This window comes from Coregonus clupeaformis, chromosome 1 (assembly GCF_020615455.1).
Source record: "Coregonus clupeaformis isolate EN_2021a chromosome 1, ASM2061545v1, whole genome shotgun sequence".
In the NCBI taxonomy this organism is placed as follows: Eukaryota; Metazoa; Chordata; class Actinopteri; order Salmoniformes; family Salmonidae; genus Coregonus; species Coregonus clupeaformis.
In genome coordinates, this window is record NC_059192.1 from 80,272,462 (window position 1) to 80,291,897 (window position 19,436).

The window sequence follows — 19,436 nt, forward strand, 5'->3', positions numbered from 1 at the left end:
ATTTCCAGATTCAGTGCCATTACCATATTTACAATGTGCAGCGATCCTGGAGTGGTAGGGTTAGATATGTACAGGGGTAAGGTGACTAGGCATCAGGATATATGACAAACAGAATAGCAGCAGCATATATGATGATTGTCAAATCAAATAAAATCAAATTTTATTTGCCACATGCGCCGAATACAACAGGTGCAGACATTACAGTGAAATGCTTACTTACAGCCCTTAACCAACAGTGCATTTATTTTTTAATAAAAAAGTTAAATAAAACAACAACAAAAAAATGTTGAGAAAAAAAGTAACAGTAGGGAGGCTATATATACAGGGGGGTACCGGTGCAGAGTCAATGTGCGGGGGCACCGGCTAATTGAGGTAGTTGAGGTAATATGTACATGTGGGTAGAGTTAAAGTGACTATGCATAAATAATTAACAGAGTAGCAGCAGCGTAGAAAGATGGGGTCGGGGTGGGGGGGACAATGCAAATAGTCCGGGTAGCCATGATTAGTTGTTCAGGAGTCTTATGGCTTGGGGGTAGAAGCTGTTGAGAAGTCTTTTGGACCTAGACTTGGCACTCCGGTACCGCTTGCCGTGCGGTAGCAGAGAGAACAGTCTATAACTAGGGTGGCTGGAGTCTTTGACAATTTTGAGGGCCTTCCCCTGACACCGCCTGGTATAGAGGTCCTGGATGGCAGGAAGCTTGGCCCCAGTGATGTACTGGGCCGTACGCACTACCCTCTGTAGTGTCTTGCGGTCGGAGGCCGAGCAGTTGCCATACCAGGCGGTGATACAACCACTCAGGATGCTCTCGATGGTGCAGCTGTAGAATTTTTTGAGGATTTGAGGACCCATGCCAAATCTTTTCAGTCTCCTGAGGGGGAATAGGCTTTGTCATGCACTCTTCACGACTGTCTTGGTGTGTTTGGACCATGATAGTTCATTGGTGATGTGGACACCAAGGAACTTGAAGCTCTCAACCTGTTCCACTACAGCCCCGTCGATGAGAATGGGGGCGTGCTCAGTCCTCTTTTTTTTTGCTGTAGTCCACAATCATCTCCTTTGTCTTGGTCACGTTGAGGGAGAGGTTGTTATCCTGGCACCACACGGCCAGGTCTCTGACCTCATCCCTATAGGCGGTCTCATCGTTGTCGGTGATCAGGCCTACCACTGTTGTGTCATCGGCAAACTTAATGATGGTGTTGGAGTCGTGCCAGGCCATGCAGTCATGGGTGAACAGGGAGTACAGGAGGGGACTGAGCACGCACCCCTGAGGGGCCCCCGTGTTGAGGATCAGTGTGGCCGGTGTGTTGTTACCTACCCTTACCACCTGGGGGCGGCCCGTCAGGAAGTCCAGGATCCAGTTGCAGAGGGAGGTGTTTAGTCCCAGGATCCTTAGCTTAGTGATGAGCTTTGAGGGCACTATGGTGTTGAATGCTGAGCTGTAGTCAATTAATAGCATTCTCACGTAGGTGTTCCTCTTGTCCAGGTGGGAAAGGGCAGTGTGGAGTGCAATAGAGATTGCATCATCTGTGGATCTGTTGGGGCGGTATGCAAATTGGAGTGGGTCTAGGGTTTCTGGGATAATGGTGTTGATGTGAGCCATGACCAGCCTTTCAAAGCACTTCATGGCTACAGACGTCAGTGCTACGGGTCAGTAGTCATTTAGGCAGGTTATCTTAGTGTCCTTGGGCACGGGGACTATGGTGGTCTGCTTGAAACATGTTGGTATTACAGACTCAGTCAGGGACATGTTGAAAATGTCAGTGAAGACACTTGCCAGTTGGTCAGCACATGTTCGGAGTACAAGTCCTGGTAATCCGTCTGGCCCTGCGGCCTTATGAATGTTGACCTGCTTAAAAGTCTTACTCACATTGGCTACGGAGAGCGTGATCACATAGTCATCCGGAACAGCTGGTGCTCTCATGCATGCTTCAGTGTTGCTTGCCTCGAAGCGAGCATAGAAGTGGTTTAGCTCATCTGGAAGTCTTGTGTCACTGGGCAGCTCGCGGCTGTGCTTCCCTTTGTATGCAAGTATGTGTGCGTGTGTAGTCAGTATGAGTGTGTGAGCAAATTAAGTGTGTGTGTGTGTGTGTGTGTGTATATGTATATGTGTTGGAGTGTCAGTGTGAGTGAGTGTGTAGAGTGTGCATACAGACAGTGCAAAAATAAACAATAAAATAGAAGGGTCAATGCAGATAGTCCATGTAGCCATTTTGTTAGCTATTTACCAGTCTTATGGCTTGGGGATAGAAGCTGTTCAGGAGGCTGTTGGTGTCAGTCTTGATGCTCCGGTACTGCTTGCCGTGCAGAAGCAGAGAGAACAGTCGATGGCTTGTGTGGCTGGAGATATAACCATTTTCCGGGCCATCCTTTCACACCGCCTGATATAGAGGTCCTGGATTGCAGGGAGCTCGGCCCCCCCTTGATGTACTGGGCTGTCCGCACCACCCTTTCCACATCAGATCTTTTAACATCAGATCTTTTTCAGAGCTGATCTGATTGGTCAAAAGACCAATTAGTGAAAAAATGCAGCAGTAGAAGAGGAAATTGTCAGCCCTGTTCTTTCTTTTTCTATCTGCAACATTCAGAACATTTCACACCACTGAATACAGTTACACAGTAAAGTCTCTCTGACACAGGAGGCTGCTGATGGGAGGACAGCTCATAATAATGGCTGGAATGGAGTTAATTAAATGGTATCAAACACGTGCTTTCCATGAGTTCATGAGTTTGATACCATTCCATTAATTCTGTTCCAGACATTACTATGAGCCCGTCCTCTCCAATTAAGGTGCCTCCAACCTCCTTGCTCTCTGAGCCGACTCATGATAAATGGTTTCTTCTCTGTGAACGTTCTCCCTCTGGTGAACATTGGAAGGATTTTGCAGAACATAATTTTAACTTTCGACATTCCTTTAAAATTAAAAAGTAAAACTAAACCAAGTCTGTCATCCAATTCTCTGCCCTCTCTGGATTTAAAATCATATGATTGGTGTGGATTGAGTTTCCACCATGTGATAAAGTGTGCAAGTGCACACTACTTGAACACTTTGGGAGAAGGGTAGAAAATCAGTATGCAGCCTACAAGACAAGAAAAGTACAAGAGACCCTGATAATGGAATAGTACAATTCTTTATGCATTTCATTCTGTAATACATTACATACAATTTGTACAGTGCATTGTCAATGCAATACATTAGTAGAACAGTTTGGTTGCTACAGCATGAAATATCAATTTAAAAAACGAACACATAAACAAAAACATCAACGTAACAAAGACATATAATGAGATGTGGGATAACAGGCATGACAGGCAATGTGCGTGTTTGAAACCAACTACATTGCAGTCCTCCTCTAGGTGGTGCCACAGGGCTGCCATCACATGCCCATAACAACAGGTACTGTTGCCTGGGTTATGTTCAGTAGGCACGAAATGGAATAAAAGTCCCAGAAAAGGAGTGAAATGGGAAGGTTCTATCTGGCTTATTTGCATTTTTTCTGTTGCAAAACATCCTGCTACAGTGTGCCCTAATGAACATGGCCCAGTTCAATCTGCAGTTCAAACCTAGTCGACTACAATGTGAGTAGTGAATACCACCTATAACCTGGCCCTAAAGTCAGCCTGGTTAACCCAGACTTAACACTGAAGTGTTGACAATGGTGAGTGCAGTGTTCAGTCTGGTTCAACCAGGCTACTACAGTCAGGTTCTTCTGGATCAAAGAAAGAGACTCATTCAAATAAGGCCCCAAACGCTGAATGTCTGACCACAGCATTCATACACCATAGGGTTGCAAAATTACAGTAACTTTAGGTTTTTCTGGTTGAAGGACTGCCGGAATCAGAAGGGCATAAGCAGGGATTCCGTAATTTTCCAACCAGGATTTCTGGAAAACCTAGGAATTTGGGGATAGTTACCAGAATTTTGCAAACCTAATAGACCATAAAAAAATAACTGCAAATGTCAGGACACTTGGCTTCTTATCTGCTTGCTAGCTACAGCCATACATTTCATGGTAATGCCGTGCTTCCAATAGAGATGCTACTAAGGCTGTAACTTCGTAAGGAAAGTGAAGAGTTGGGGCTGAAATGTTTAGCCTTAGGTAAAAACTTTTTCTGTGCACTTGGATGGGTTGGATTGGACTACCATATTTTGACATTTTGTACATTCAGTCACTGAAAGAGAATGCTACAATGGAACCATCAATTGGCAATTGGGAACCTCTGCTATAGTTGGAGCCTTTCACAGTTTTTGGTCTTTATAATCATCTTTCAGCCAGCTACCAGTGTAGGGCTACCCAACTGTCTTAACATAACATACATTTCATTCTTTCTGAAAATTGACACTAGACAAACTCATTCTCTCTCTACTCAATGTAACTCCTCCCTTTCTCTATATCTCCTTACTTCCTCTACACCACTCTCTTTACCGCCACCTCTCTCTACCTCCTTCCTATCTTTCTGGTGAATGTCTGTAGTTAAAGCAGAACTGTGTCTGTGATGGGTTCCAGGGAAAGTATAAACCTACCTGGCTTCTTATTGGCTATGGAGAGGGGAAGAGCTTTACTGGCTGATGAAACCGGAGTAAGGCAGAGGTTTTTGGACGATGCTCTTCTCCTCCTCTTTCTCTCTTATACTCCTCTACTTGGCCTTTGTCTCTCCACTCTTCAGTCTCTCAATCTGGTTCGTTCCTCCTATCAATTCTTCCTTTCTCCTCTTCCTCTCTTCTCCTCCTACCCTATCCATTCTTCCTCCCTCCTGAATCTCCTTCATTCCCCCTCTTGCATCCTCTTCTACTTGTCCTCCTCCTCCTCTACCACCAGGTAAAGAAGGGTTTCCTGCTCTGGAAGCTCTGTGTGTAGGACTCACTGTTGGCTCTCTGTGGTGCTCTGGCTGTCTCCACTATGACTGGGGGCATCTGAACCAGGTGTAGCGGAGTCTTACTCTCCTTCAGGGCCTGGCTCAGGTTCAGGATCTGGTGGTAGAGACATATAGTTTCAGCATAGGTTTACACAAACAGACACACACACACACACACACACACACACACACCAGCATTTACATAATCAAGATCTGGTGACAGAAACATACAGAGCTTCAGCATAACTTAGCATACGCACACGCCCACATGCACACGTACAATTTCATACACACTCAGGGTAACAGTCTGACAACATAAAGACAAATACTGACACTGTCCAGGTATTCCCCCAACAACGCACCTGTCCTCTCATCACAGCTATCTGTTTGTGGAACTGCCCTCTATCAAAACCTGGATCCTTCTGTAGGATACACACAACACAACTTTACTTAAATAATGCTGGCATGATGCAGTCAGTGTTGTGAGGATGACAGAATATAACTTTGTTGTGACTTCAAGGCCATAAAAAATATATATATTGGTCCCAGATATGTTTGTGCTGTCCATAGGAATTGGTAGAACTGCAAAAACAGATCTGCGACCAGGCAAATGAAACCCCCTGCTAACCTTAAAGAGTTCGTAGAGGTCTTCCTCCAGGTCTTTGATGAAGTTGGGGTCGGCCAGTTTGGGCAGAACCAGGTCCCTAATCTCCTGAGAGAAAGGAACCTTAGCCTGGGACAGCCACACCCAGTAGAATGGATCTACACAGAGGAGGAATAAAGTAGTTTGTTTGTGTTCCTCTCTCTGTGTCTCTCTGTGTGTGTGGTTTGTGAGACTCACAGGCTCTCCATGAGTCGGGGTGTTTGATTGGGAAGGCCAGGCCGTTGTCTATGGCTGCCAGTCTGATGATAGGCTCCTTTACCACCACCCAGTCGGTGTCCTACACAAAGAAACACACACAGACAGACAGACAGACAGACAGAAAAAAAAGAAAGGAAAACATTCTAGTTTCCCATATTTTTTTTGAAGTTCCTATAAAACTAATGCTGCAGGTTGAAATCTCTAGGTTTAAATAATATTTTATTAGTCTACTCACCCGTTTCCCTTCCATGTCCATTGGACAGTCATATTTTAACAGCCAGTTGTCGTTCCCCCGATCTGCAAGTGTCAACAGCATCATCATTAAGCTACAATAAATCAAATTCAGCCATACATCCTCCCCACTACACACACACCTGTGTTCCTGATGATGAAATACAGAACCACCAGTTTCTCTATGCACGCACACATGAATCACACACACACCTGTGTTCCTGATTATGTAATCGAGGACCACCAGTCTCTCGAACTGAAGCTGCAGCTGCCGATTGGTGTTCTCTTGAAGAGGCTCCGCCTCAAACCGTCTCAGCCAATAGTCCGCGTCTTTGTAGCCCTCCACAAACAACTGGAAGGATCCCACCTGAGCCATGTGTGAAATGTATTATGTATAAGCATTATTCTAAGACATTATAAAGGCTTATACATGCTTATAATAAGTTTTAAATGATTATACCTGCAGGATTTATGTGTTACAATATTATTTACTTTCAGGGCAGTGTTCTTCAACTCTGGTCCTGTGGACCCATGGGGTGTGCAGGCTTTTGTTCTAGCCCAGCACTAGAACACCTGATTCAATTAATCAACTGCTCCTGGAGCCGTTGGTTGGTAAGAATTAGTCAACAACACTACGAGGCATGAATTGTTGTCTAAACTTTAAAGCAGATACAGAAATCACCAGGGTCGTGTTCATTAAAGCACACTGTAGCAAAACGTTTCTAAACGTTGTACAGTGAAAAACTAAATGAGTGTTTCTTATTGGACAAGTTCAGGTAGTACCTTACTGTTTTGGACTGTTTTCTCCAGTTTCATGCCTAATGAACAGGACCCAGTTGTAGGTTCTGAACCCCAGGCAGAAGTCCTACCTACCTTAGGAGGGAGGCCTATTCTGTGGAAGCGCTGTCCCACTTTGGGAACTTTCTCCAGAGCTAGCCTCTTTCCCCGAGACTTGACTCTGTCTATAGCATTGTAGTTAAATGTATCACTGGCCAGGTACACCACCTAAAGGAAGGAAGAAAGGAAGAAAGAAAGAGAGAGAGAGAAAGAAAGAGCGAGAGATAAGAGTCAATTATTAGCACATCCTTTGTGTGTGTGTGTGTGTGTGTGTGTGTCTGCTAGAGCTGGGCAATATGGACAAAAATCCATATCACAATAAATTGCCTGAATTGTCACGATAACGATACATTGAACAATACTTTTATGATATTAATAAGCATCACTTACTTGTTTATATTACCCTTAAAACTACTCCTCCTGCTGCTTTGAATGTTATTTTTATTATTATTATTAAGTCCTGTTAGCAATAACCCATATTAGCAGACTTAGGCCTACTTAATTTCAAACTTTACATTCCTCTAGTAAAGGCTACTTGACTACGTTATTATCGATAAATTGTTGTTTTGTTCGGTGTCGATAATTGTCGGTTTATAATCCCAGCTCTAATGTCTGCCTGTAACCCTTCCTACCTTGGTCCGCGGCACAATATTGAGCTCTAGTTTTTGGTCGACCAGACTGGCCCCGGCCTCAGACAGATAGCCCTGGTTCAGGACCAGACAGTCCCGTCCGAAGCAACAGGGACAACACAGCTTCTGGAGCCACTTGGTCCACTTTGGGTTCAGCTGACCGTACGGCTCCTCGGTCTTAGGCTTGAACACACCGATGACCTTCTACACACACAGACAGACAGACAGATTATTATTGGTACTTGTTACACGCTACTAATATTATTTACTTGTAGCGTGAGAGAGAATAATGCATCTAACATGATCCTATAGCTATGAAAAATGAAATAGTAAAACATCATGTAACTCATTAGGCTGTCTCCCTTTTTTATGGAGTATTTCATGCAAAGCATATTTCTGCACAATAAAATACAATCTCATCTGTAACCACACTGCAGTTTTAAAGGAGTACAAAGTTCGACAGAACACAGTGGCTCACTCTCACTCCTCTACTATTTTTAGATTTCAACCCAAATCTTCATGACACACTAATGATGTTGGTTCATCTCAAAAGGCACACTGTTACTGTGTACAAAGACTGCTCAGGAGGATCATATCATGTGGTAAACAAAGCATTTGCTTGATAGAAACCTGTGCTTCACTGATTACCTGAGGTCCACTGATGACAAAGAGTACCTACCAGACACTGATCTAAGATTTTTTTGCATCTTCAGTTTTGCATCTTCCCTCTAACGGTTAAATTTACGGTGAAGGAATGAAAATGGGGCGGCAGGTAGCTTAGTGGTTAAGAGCATTGGGCCAGTAATTGAAAGGTCGCTGGTTCGAATCCCCGAGCCGACAAGGTGAAAAATCTGTCGATGTGCCCTTGAGCAAGGCACTTAACCCTAATTGCTCCTGTAAGTCGCTCTGGGTAAGAGCATCTGCTAAATGACTAAAATGTAAATGTAAATGTAAAATCTGACCCTAGATCTGTGCCAACAGGCAACGTCTATCCCTCTTCTAACCATGACAGCCCCCTCAGTCCTTATAATCCATAAAAGGTGAGTGGTGATGTCAGAGGAAGTGACATCACACAACATCTGCCATCAGAGGGTGATTCATGGTACAACAGAACCTGCAGGCTGGGGCTAACGAGCTGGAATGGGAATGGTTTCGCAACCCATTAAAAGTCAATCAGATTAACTTAAGTTTCCTCACATGATTCATTGTGGAGGGAGCAGAGACTGAGGCTAGCTTTTTATTCTATGGGTACGTTCCAGGTCGTTTTAAATGCAGTTTCGCTGGCTGTGCCAGATGATGAGATCTCACAACACCTGGATAAGTGTTTAGCATCTCTGGAACCACATTTATATGGTTTAGCAATCTTCTCATGTGTTAAGAGTGGGATCTGGACCCCAGTCTCCCACAATGCCATAACTATTAGACCAAGAGTAAATTCCCTCTTGGGCTGAGGGTGACACTGATTTGTGAAGTAGCAGGCAGGGCTACCTCAACATGAAAGCGTGACTCCGTCTCGCCTCCGCTACATATGGGTGACTCCTCACGAAAGAGATTTAATCCATAGAATGGTCCTTTTGGAGGAAGGACTGTTGACATATATTTTACATGTGTATCTTAAAGCATAACTGAGAAATAATTCATTGAAGTTGTAATATTTGTGACATTTTGCCAGAATGGGAAATCATAGTCACAAACCCACATTGGGTCACCTGCTACTAATTTGAAGGTATGTCCACGTACTTTTGGCCATGTAGTGTATGTGTCATGGTATGGTGGGGTATGAAAAATGGGTCAACTTTGATGTTTTGGCATTCAGGTCCAAAAAGTCACTTTCTAACCACTTCTTCCATGGGCAAACATGTATGGAAAGTTTTGTCTAAATCAAAAGAGATGCTGTCAAAAAGTCATTGATTTCAAATGGATTTACCCAGAGGAAACATTATGTTAAAGGAGGCCTGGATAAGGACAAAATGTCACAAATATTCCAAATTCAATTAATTATTTCTCAATTATACTCTAAGATACAAATGCCAAATAAATGTCAATAATCCTTCCTCGAAAGGACCTTCCACGGGTTACATTTGGTGAAAACCCCAAAAAATAATGGTATTGTTTTGTCCTAGTTTCGTGAGGAAACACCCATGACTGCAGTAAAGATGCCCTGGAACGCAGCCTATGTAACCTTGGCTGAGGCAGTGCCTGGTAATAAGGTTATATCTGTTGTCTAAAATAGTTCACTGGTCCATAGGAGAGTAAAATAACTGTTTATTGAGCATGTTCAATTGAGAGACCGGAGAGAGAGAAGGAAAGAGTGAGATAGACTACATAATCCAGGGAGAGAGAGAGAGAGAGAGAGAGAGAGAGAGAGAGAGAGAGAGGCTAGGGAATGGAAATGGAGTGGCCATCTTCTTCAAAGAGTGTGAGGATGCTTATTACTAGGCATACCTCTGGAGAGAAAATGGAGGCCCTTAAGCCATTCAGATTGCTAGTACATGACTTCTCCTGAGTTACGACATCTTCACACAGATAGTAGCCTACATGGTACACAAACACAGAGTAAGCAAAATTGATTTTCTATGGGTAAAAAAAAAAAAAGACTCCGACATGTCTAGGGCCGATCTTACTTACATGTGAACAATGCATAGAATGTCTGTACAATTCTCTCCCAGCCTGCCTTACATAAAGGCCTCCTGTATAACAGTATGTCTCAACCTTTTCTATACAGGGAAGGCAGCAAATTACAATTAGCTTAGGCCTGAGAACTGATAGTGACAGCTAATCTCTTTGAGAGATTGGGCCTGTTTGCACTTTGCACCACGCTTGTGTTAGAAGTTGCCCCAAGGCACATCTAGGATTTTACAAGGTCTCTATCCTTAGACCAGTGTCTGGGGGCAACTTCTTTATATTTGAGATGCCGCCAAGTCACACCCCCAGCCTGGCATGGTGGAACTACACTGAACAAAAATATAAACGCAACATGAAACAATTTCAAAGATTTTACAGTTACAGTTCATATGAGGAAATCAGTCAATTGAAGTAAATTCATTAGGCCCTAATCTATGGATTTCACATGACTGGGAATACAGATATGCATCTGTTGGGTCACAGATAGGCGTGGATCAGAAAACCAGTCAGTATCTGGTGTGACCACCATTTGCCTCATGCAGCGCGACATCTCCTTTGCATAGAGTTGATCAGGCTGTTGATTGTGACTTGTGGAATGTGTCCCACTCCTCTTCAATGGCTGTGCGAAGCTGCTGGATATTGGCGGGAATTGGAACACGCTGGCGTACATGTTGATCCAGAGCATCCCAAACATGCTCAATGGGTGACATGTCTAGTGAGTATACAGGCCATGGAAGAATTGGGACATTTTCAGCTTCCAGGAATTGTGTACAGATCCTTGCGACATGGGGCCGTGCATTATCATGCTGAAACATGAGGTGATGGTGGCAGATGAATGGCACGACAATGGGCCTCAGGATCTCGTCACGGTATCTCTGTGTATTCAAATTGCCATCGATAAAATGCAATTGTGTTTGTTGTCCGTAGCTTATGCCTGCTCAAAGCATAACCCCACCACCACCACCAACACGGGGCACAATGTTCACAACATTGACATCAGCAAACCACTTGCCCACACAACGTCATACACGCTGCCTGCTATCTGCCCGGTACAGTTGAAACCAGGATTCATCCGTGAAAAGCACTCTTCTCAAGCGTGTCAGTGGCCATCGAAGGTAAGCATTTGCCCACTGAAATCAGTTATGACTCCAAACTGCAGTCAGGTCAAGACCCTGGTGAAGACGACGAGCACGCAGATGAGCTTCCCTGAGACTGTTTCTGACAGTTTGTGCAGAAACTCTTCGGTTGTGTAAACCCACAGTTCCATCAGCTGTCCGGGTGGCTGGTTTCAGACGATCCCGCAGGTAAAGAAGCCGGATGTGGAGGTCCTGGGCTGGCGTGGTTACACGTGGTCCGTTGATGTGAGGCCGGTTAGACGTACTGCCAACTTCTCTAAAACGACGGAGGCGGCTTATGGTAGAGAAATTAACATTAAATTATCTGGCAACAGCCCTGGTGGACATACCTGCAGTCAGCATGCCAATTGCACACACCCTCAAAACTTGAGACATCTGTGGCAAAACGGCACATTTTAGAGTGGCCTTTTATTGTGCACCTGTGTAATGATCATGCTGTTGAATCAGTTTATTGATATGCCACACCTGTCAGGTGGATGGATTATCTTGGCAAAGGAGAAATGCTCACTAACATGGATGTAAACAAATTTGTGCACAACATTTGAGAAAATTGAAAATTTCGGGGATCTTTTATTTTACCTCATGAAACATGGGAACACTTTACATGTTGCGTTTATATTTTTGTTCAGTATACATACCGTATCTACTATATGGCAAGGTCTACCAGGGCTAGAAACAAACCACCATGTGTAAATTGCTCACCTCAAATGCTACATCACCCAAAAATCAACACTGCAGATACATGCTGGAACTCAATACAGAACATGATGACATCACTGCACTGTCAGGGCTAGAATGAGCAACAGCAGGTTGCCAGAGCAGACAGACAGTAAGCAAAATCATGTGACGGTGTTGCTGCATGAAACTGAATTACATGACTTACTTGAAAACAAAGGGCATTTTAAAACATGACAGAGATGGCATCCTCTCCCTATCCGTCTCCCTCCCTGTTTATCTGTCTGTATTTTTACATCTCTCGCTCTCCCTCTGCCCCTCTAGAAAGAAAGACCATAGTAACTAGAAGCTTGTCTATCTCACCCCTTGAGAGTCTTTGACGAAGTAGCTACCACTGGATCCTTGGCAGATCCTCTCTGGAAAGATCTCTTCTTCAATGGCTTGTTCTGCTTTCCTCACGATCTCCCTAAATTCTGGGTCGTCCGGAAACTCATTCCTGTGTGGATCCCGCGGAGAGTTCCCTCTGTCCCGGTCCAAAAGCGGCTGTCTCTCCCGGCTGCGTCCGGGGCTCCCAGCCGACACTCGCACAACAGAACCCGGCGTTCTCGGACTGGTGGCATCGCTCTGGCAGTAGTTGTAATCTATTGAGTCCTGGAGAGGGGAAACGAGGGGGCTCGTTTCGTCCATCCCAAAGTGGGGTATTCCAAGGGTCGGCGAATGGACAGATAGGAGCCAGGATGAGGGACTCAGACGAATTGTTTCTACGCTGTTGTTTCAACGCTGCTGATTCTGGCCTTCGGCAAGCTTTCAAACAAAACAGCGTCGTTTTCCGCGTAAAGACACGCCTACTTTGAATAGAGACTCGCGATTGGCGCTTTCCCTGCCCAGCCTCCTAGATGTACCGCCCCATGTCCAATGCTGCGTTTATAACCAAGTGAGACAGTGGCAATTACCAGTTGTGAAGTCTTAAATACCAGTTCATGCATTCACGTGCTTTGAACTCGTTGAGAAACGCTGCGTCAACCATAAACTAAAAGTACAGCTTTCATGCTTGTAAACAAAGTGTTCAAAAACCATATTAATAGATTTTTATAAATCATGTTTTGTAGTTGCATTTAACCACCGAAAATGCTGTTATCAAGGTCATTTCCTTAGTAGGTGACCTCAGAGGTCAGCATGTGGGAGAAGTCAGAGCTCATGGGTGATACAGGAGTTTCCCACCAGTAATTGCCAGTTAGAGGGGCGTTCAAGTGGATTTTTCCCAGACATATGTGGTTATGAACTGCCAGGTCCCAGTTGTAAATGAGAACTTGTTCTCAACTGGCTTACCTGGTTAAATAAAGGTTAAATAAAATAAAAATAAAAATGTTGAAGTGTGGTTGGGAGGGGGGAATCTGGTAATAGTGAACTTTTACAACCTGTGAAAACTGATCAGAGTTGTGGTAAAAATACTATCTTGCTGTTGGTTTGAGTTAGGGCTATCATGGTGGTGTGTCCATTCAAACACAGATGGTGGTAAGCAGTTCAAAGGGCTGTTGCCTGGTTTATTACTTCAGTTGAATTGTTGAAGATAATGATAACAAGGTTGAGGATGTAAGGATTGGATGGTTAACTAGGAAACAAAAACATACATGGTAGTCATTTCATATAAACCAAATGCAGATAAACAAATATACTCATGAATCTCAATAACATTAAAATAATATTACAGTGAAAAAACTTAGGCAATAGGTTTAAACATGAGTAAAGGACATGTTCTCCAAATTCTAATATAAATTAAGAAATAAACACATCCAAAACACACAAAGGGAAGGGTTACAACAAAAAGGTGTCTAGTAACAAAACACTTGGTAAGGTCTGCCACACTGATTAGTGACAGGTGAGGGTATTTAAAGGTGGTGAAGGAGCTGGAGTCCCACCTCTGCTGGAGGGGGATTGGAAAGGGGATGGTGGTTGGTGATAGGGTGAGGGGACTGTCGGTCAGGGTAGGGGCAATTTGACCTCACAACCTTTGTAAGATAATCAAATCAAATCAAATCAAATCAAATTTAATTGGCCACATGCGCTGAATACAACAGGTGCAGACATTACAGTGAAATGCTTACTTACAGCCCTTAACCAACAGTGCATTTATTTTTAATAAAAAAGTAAAATAAAACAACAACAAAAAAGTGTTGAGAAAAAAAGAGCAGAAGTAAAATAAAATAACAGTAGGGAGGCTATATATACAGGGGGGTACCGGTGCAGAGTCAATGTGCGGGGGCACCGGCTAGTTGAGGTAGTTGAAGTAATATGTACATGTGGGTAGAGTTAAAGTGACTATGCATAAATAATTAACAGTGTAGCAGCAGCGTAAAAAGATGGGGTGGGGGGGCAGTGCAAATAGTCCGGGTAGCCATGATTAGCTGTTCAGGAGTCTTATGGCTTTTGGGTAGAAGCTGTTAACAAGCCTTTTGGACCTAGAATTGGCGCTCCGGTACCGCTTGCTGTGCGGTAGCAGAGATAATTTTTTGAGGATCTGAGGACCCATGCCGAATCTTTTCAGTCTCCTGAGGGGGAATAGGCTTTGTCGTGCCCTCTTCACGACTGTCTTGGTGTGTTTGGACCATGATAGTTCGTTGGTGATGTGGACACCAAGGAACTTGAAGCTCTCAACCTGTTCCACTACAGCCCCGTCGATTTTTTTTTTTGTTTGTTTGTTTTTTTGGTCATTTTAGCAGACGCTCTTATCCAGAGCGACTTACAGGAGCAATTAGGGTTAAGTGCCTTGCTCAAGGGCACATCGACAGATTTTTCACCTAGTCGGCTCGGGGATTAGAACCAGCGACCTTTCGGTTACTGGCACAACGCTCTTACCCACTAAGCTACCTGCCGCCCTGCCGATGAGAATGGGGGTGTGCTCAGTCCTCTTTTTTTTCCTGTAGTCCACAATCATCTCCTTTGTCTTGGTCACGTCGAGGGAGAGGTTGTTATCCTGGCACCACACGGCCAGGTCTCTGACCTCCTCCCTATAGGCTGTCTCATCGTTGTCGGTGATCAGGCCTACCACTGTTGTGTCGTCTGCAAACTTAATGATGGTGTTGGAGTCGTGCCTGGCCATGCAGTCATGGGTGAACAGGGAGTACAGGAGGGGACTGAGCACGCACCCCTGAGGGGCCCCTGTGTTGAGGATCAGTGTGGCAGATGTGTTGTTACCTACCCTTACCACCTGGGGGCGGCCCGTCAGGAAGTCCAGGATCCAGTTGCAGAGGGAGGTGTTTAGTCCCAGGATCCTTAGCTTAGTGATGAGCTTTGAGGGCACTATGGTGTTGAATGCTGAGCTGTAGTCAATGAATATCATTCTCACGTAGGTGTTCCTCTTGTCCAGGTGGGAAAGGGCAGTGTGGAGTGCAATAGAGATTGCATCATCTGTGGATCTGTTGGGGCGGTATGTAAATTGGAGTGGGTCTAGGGTTTCTGGGATAATGGTGTTGATGTGAGCCATGACCAGCCTTTCAAAGCACTTCATGGCTACAGACGTCAGTGCTACGGGTCGGTAGTCATTTAGGCAGGTTATCGTAGTGTCCTTGGGCACGGGGACTATGGTGGTCTGCTTGAAACATGTTGGTATTACAGACTCAGTCAGGGACATGTTGAAAATGTCAGTGAAGACACTTGCCAGTTGGTCAGCACATGTTCGGAGTACACGTCCTGGTAAACCGTCTGGCCCTGCGGCCTTGTGAATGTTGACCTGCTTAAAAGTCTTACTCACATCGGCTACGGAGAGCGTGATCACATAGTCACCCGGAACAGCTGGTGCTCTCATGCATGCTTCAGTGTTGCTTGCCTCGAAGCGAGCATAGAAGTGGTTTAGCTCGTCTGGTAGGTTTGTGTCACTGGGAAGCTCGGGGCTGTGCTTCCCTTTGTAGTCTGTAATAGTTTTCAAGCCCTGCCACATCCGACGAGCGTCAGAGCCGGTGTAGTACGATTCAATCTTAGTCCTGTATTGACTCTTTGCCTGTTTGATGGTTCGTCGGAGGATTTGGATTTCTTATAAGCGTCCGGGTTAGAGTCCCGCTCCTTGAAAGCGGCAGCTCTACCCTTTAGCTCAGTGCGGATGTTTCCTGTAATCCATGGCTTCTGGTTGGGGTATGTACGTACGGTCACTGTGGGGACGACATCATCGATGCACTTATTGATGAAGCCAGTGACTGATGTGGTGTACTCCTCAATGCTATCTGAAGAATCCCGGAACATGTTCCAGTCTGTGCTAGCAAAACAGTCCTGTAGCTTAGCATCTGCGTCATCTGACCACTTTTTTATTAACCGAGTCACTGGTGTTTCCTGCTTTAGTTTTTGCTTATAAGCAGGAATCAGGAGGATAGAGTTATGGTCAGATTTGCCAAATTGAGGGCGAGGGAGAGCTTTATATGCGTCTCTGTGTGTGGAATAAAGGTGGTCTAGAGTTTTTTTTCCTCTGGTTGCACATTTAACATGCTGGTAGAAATTAGGTAGAACGGATTTAAGTTTCCCTGCATTAAAGTCGATAGCCCTTGGGAGTGTAGATAGTCAAAATAGGAGACTGGTGATGTGGTGTAAGGTTACTGGTGCTTTCCATGCCGTCCCTAGGATGGGTGCATCACTTGAGTGGGTTGAGTCACTGATGTGATCTTCCTGTCCGGTTTGTCGCTCCCTCGGGCTCGTGCAGTGGAGGAGATCTTCGTGGGCTATACTCAGCCTTGTCACAGGGTAGTAGGTTGGTGGTCTGTTGATATCCCTCTGGTGGTGTGGGGGCTGTGCTTTGGCAAAGTGAGTGGGGTTATATCCTGCCTGGTTGGCCCTGTCTGGGGGTATCGTCGGACAGGGCCACAGTGTCTCCCGACCCACTCGTTTCAGCCTCCAGTATCTATGCTGCAATAGTCTATGTGCCGGGGGGCTAGGGTCAGTCTGTTATATCTGGTGTTATTCTCCTGTCTTATCCATGTCCTGTGTGAATTTAAGTATGCTCCCTCTAATTCTCGCTTTCTCTCTCCCTCCCATCCTGGAGGACCTGAGCCCTAGGACCATGCCTCAGGACTACCTGGCCTGATGACTCCTTGCTGTCCCCAGTCCACCTGGTCGTGCTGCTACTCCAGTTTCCACTCTTCTGCCTGCGGCTATGGAACCCTGACCTGTTCACCGGACGTGCTACCTTGTCCAACCTGCAGTTTTCAACTCTCTCTCTCTACCGCACCTGCTATTCCAACCTCTAAATGCCCGGCTATGAAAAGCCAAGTGACATTTACTCCGGATGTACTGACCTGTTGCAACCTCTACAACCACTGTGATTATTATTTGACCCTGCTGGTCATCTATGAACGTTTGAACATCTTGGAGAAAAGTCTGGCCTTAATGGCCTTGTACTGTTATAATCTCCACCCGGCACAGCCAGAAGGGGACTGGCCACCCCTCAGAGCCTGGTTCCTCTCTAGGTTTCTTCCTAGGTTTCTGCCTTTTTAGGGAGTTTTTCCTAGCCACCGTGCTTCTACATCTGCATTGCTTGCTGTTTGGGGTTTTAGGCTGGGTTTCTGTGTAGCACTTTGTGACATCTGCTGATGTAAAAAGGGCTTTATAAATAACATTTGATTGATTGATTGAGTACACTGGGAAGGGTCACAGACTGATGTCAATGGATAAGTGTTGGAGGAATGCACAAGACCAAATGAATTTCCCCCTGGTGGGATAATAAAGTTGATCTGAATCTGAGTCTGAGGAACTCCTGGATGAGAAAGGGCTTGTGTGCCTTATTGACGACTGAGGAAACCAGGATTGACCCAGTAAATGGGAATGAAGCTGCTCTGGCTCTTACTCTGATCTTGAGTTCATTGGCAGGCAGATGTATTTGGGAGGTATGGGAGGAATCTACAGGGGTTAGTGATCACTACCCATTCATGTGTACTGTATGAATGAGGGTGGGAGAAACAGCAGGAAATGGGTTGAGGAGATGGATACTTGAGAAAGCGGAATGGGATCAGTTTCAGGAGTTGAGTGAACAGGGGCTGTTGCAGGTGGATCTCAGTGCAGATATAGAAACAGTGAATGATGTAGTAAGAGGAGCAATAGTAGGGGCCTCAAGGCAGGTGATACCCATGGGTACAGGGGGGAGAAGGAGAAAGGCAGTTCCCTGGTGGACTGAAGAGTGCAGAGAAACTGTGAAGAGTAGGAATGGGGCTTTCAGAATGTTGAAAAGGTACCATTGCACCTGATACAGTATCAACAAGCACAATCAGCAGGTAGGAGGACCATTAGGACAGCTAAGAGGGAGTATTGGCGCTGGTTCTGTGGAAACATAGGCAGGACTACTACTGTGGGAGAGGTATCAAATCAAATCAAATTTGCTTCGTAGACAACAGGTGTAGACTAACAGTGAAATATATAAATAGTGACACAAGGAAAAAATACACAGTGAATAACGAATAAAAATAACATGGCTATATATAGGGAGTACAAAATAACATGGCTATATACAGGGAGTACCAGTACTGAGTCAATGTGCCGGGATAGATAACAGACAGTAGCAGCAGCCTAGGTTGTGTTTGTGTTTGTGTCTGTGTGTGTGTTGGGGTGTCAGTGTAAGCATGTGTGTTGGTAGAGTCCAGTGTGTGTGCATAGAGTCAGTGCAAGAGAGTTAGTGCAAAAAAAGGGTCAATGCAGGTAGTCCAGGTAGCCATTTGATTAGGTATTTAGCAGTCTTATTTAAAAGTCTTATGGCTTGGGGGTATAAGCTGTTCAGGGTCCTGTTGGTTCCAGACTTGGTGCATTGCACCTTCACGACTGTGTGCGTGTGAGTGGACCATTTGAAGTCCTTAGTGATTTGGACATAGAGGAACTTGAAGCTCTCGACCCGCTCCACTGCAGCCCCCCGTGCTGTGCGTCGGGCGCATGCACTGGTGGATTCTGGGGCTGTGGGAAACCTGATGGACACGTGGCTGGCCCAAGGGTGGAGCGTTCCGTTACTCTCTCTGGACGAACGGCCGTTGGGGTCGGGCTGCATCACCCGGCGCACTGTCCCCGTGCGTGTCCGGGGGGGGGGGCTGCAGTGGAGCGGGTCGAGAGCTTCAAGTTCCTCTATGTCCAAATCACTAAGGACTTCAAATGGTCCACTCACACGCACACAGTCGTGAAGGTGCAATGCACCAAGTGCATTGCACCAATCCTTACAAATGTCTTTACCATAAGGCGACTCCAACGTCGTTTTAGAGAATTTGGCAGTACGTCCAACTGGCCTCACAACCGCAGACCACGTGTAACCATACCAGGACCTCCACATCCGGCATCTTCATCTGCGGGATCGTTTGAGACCAGCCACCCGGACAGCTGATGAAAGTGTAGGTTTGCACAACCTAAGAATTTCTGCACAAACTGTCAGAAACCATCTAAGGGAAGCTAATCTGCATGCTAGTAGTCATCACCAGGGTCTTGACCTGACTGAAGTTTGGCGTCATAACCGACTTCAGTGGGCAAATGCTCACCTTCGATGGCCACTGGCACGCTGGAGAAGTGTGCTCTTCACAGATGAATTCCGGTTTCAACTGTACAGGGCCGTATGGCGTTGTGTGGATGAGCG

The 19,436-nt window shown here is 45.3% G+C and overlaps 1 protein-coding gene across 1 annotated transcript; it reads right to left on the reverse strand.

Annotated features, from left to right (window-relative positions):
- Positions 1–3,111: 3,111 nt before the first annotated feature.
- Positions 3,112–12,674, reverse strand: LOC121574852 (phosphatidylinositol 4-kinase type 2-alpha). Its single transcript, XM_041887491.2, has 9 exons — positions 12,215–12,674; positions 7,419–7,619; positions 6,823–6,954; positions 6,163–6,316; positions 5,954–6,015; positions 5,698–5,797; positions 5,485–5,618; positions 5,219–5,278; positions 3,112–4,971 (listed from the first exon to the last, which is right to left on the reverse strand). The coding sequence occupies exons 1-9, from the start codon at positions 12,536–12,538 to the stop codon at positions 4,810–4,812; spliced, it is 1,329 nt and encodes a 442-aa protein (XP_041743425.1). The 5' UTR covers positions 12,539–12,674; the 3' UTR covers positions 3,112–4,809.
- Between the last annotated feature and the right edge of the window lie 6,762 nt (positions 12,675–19,436).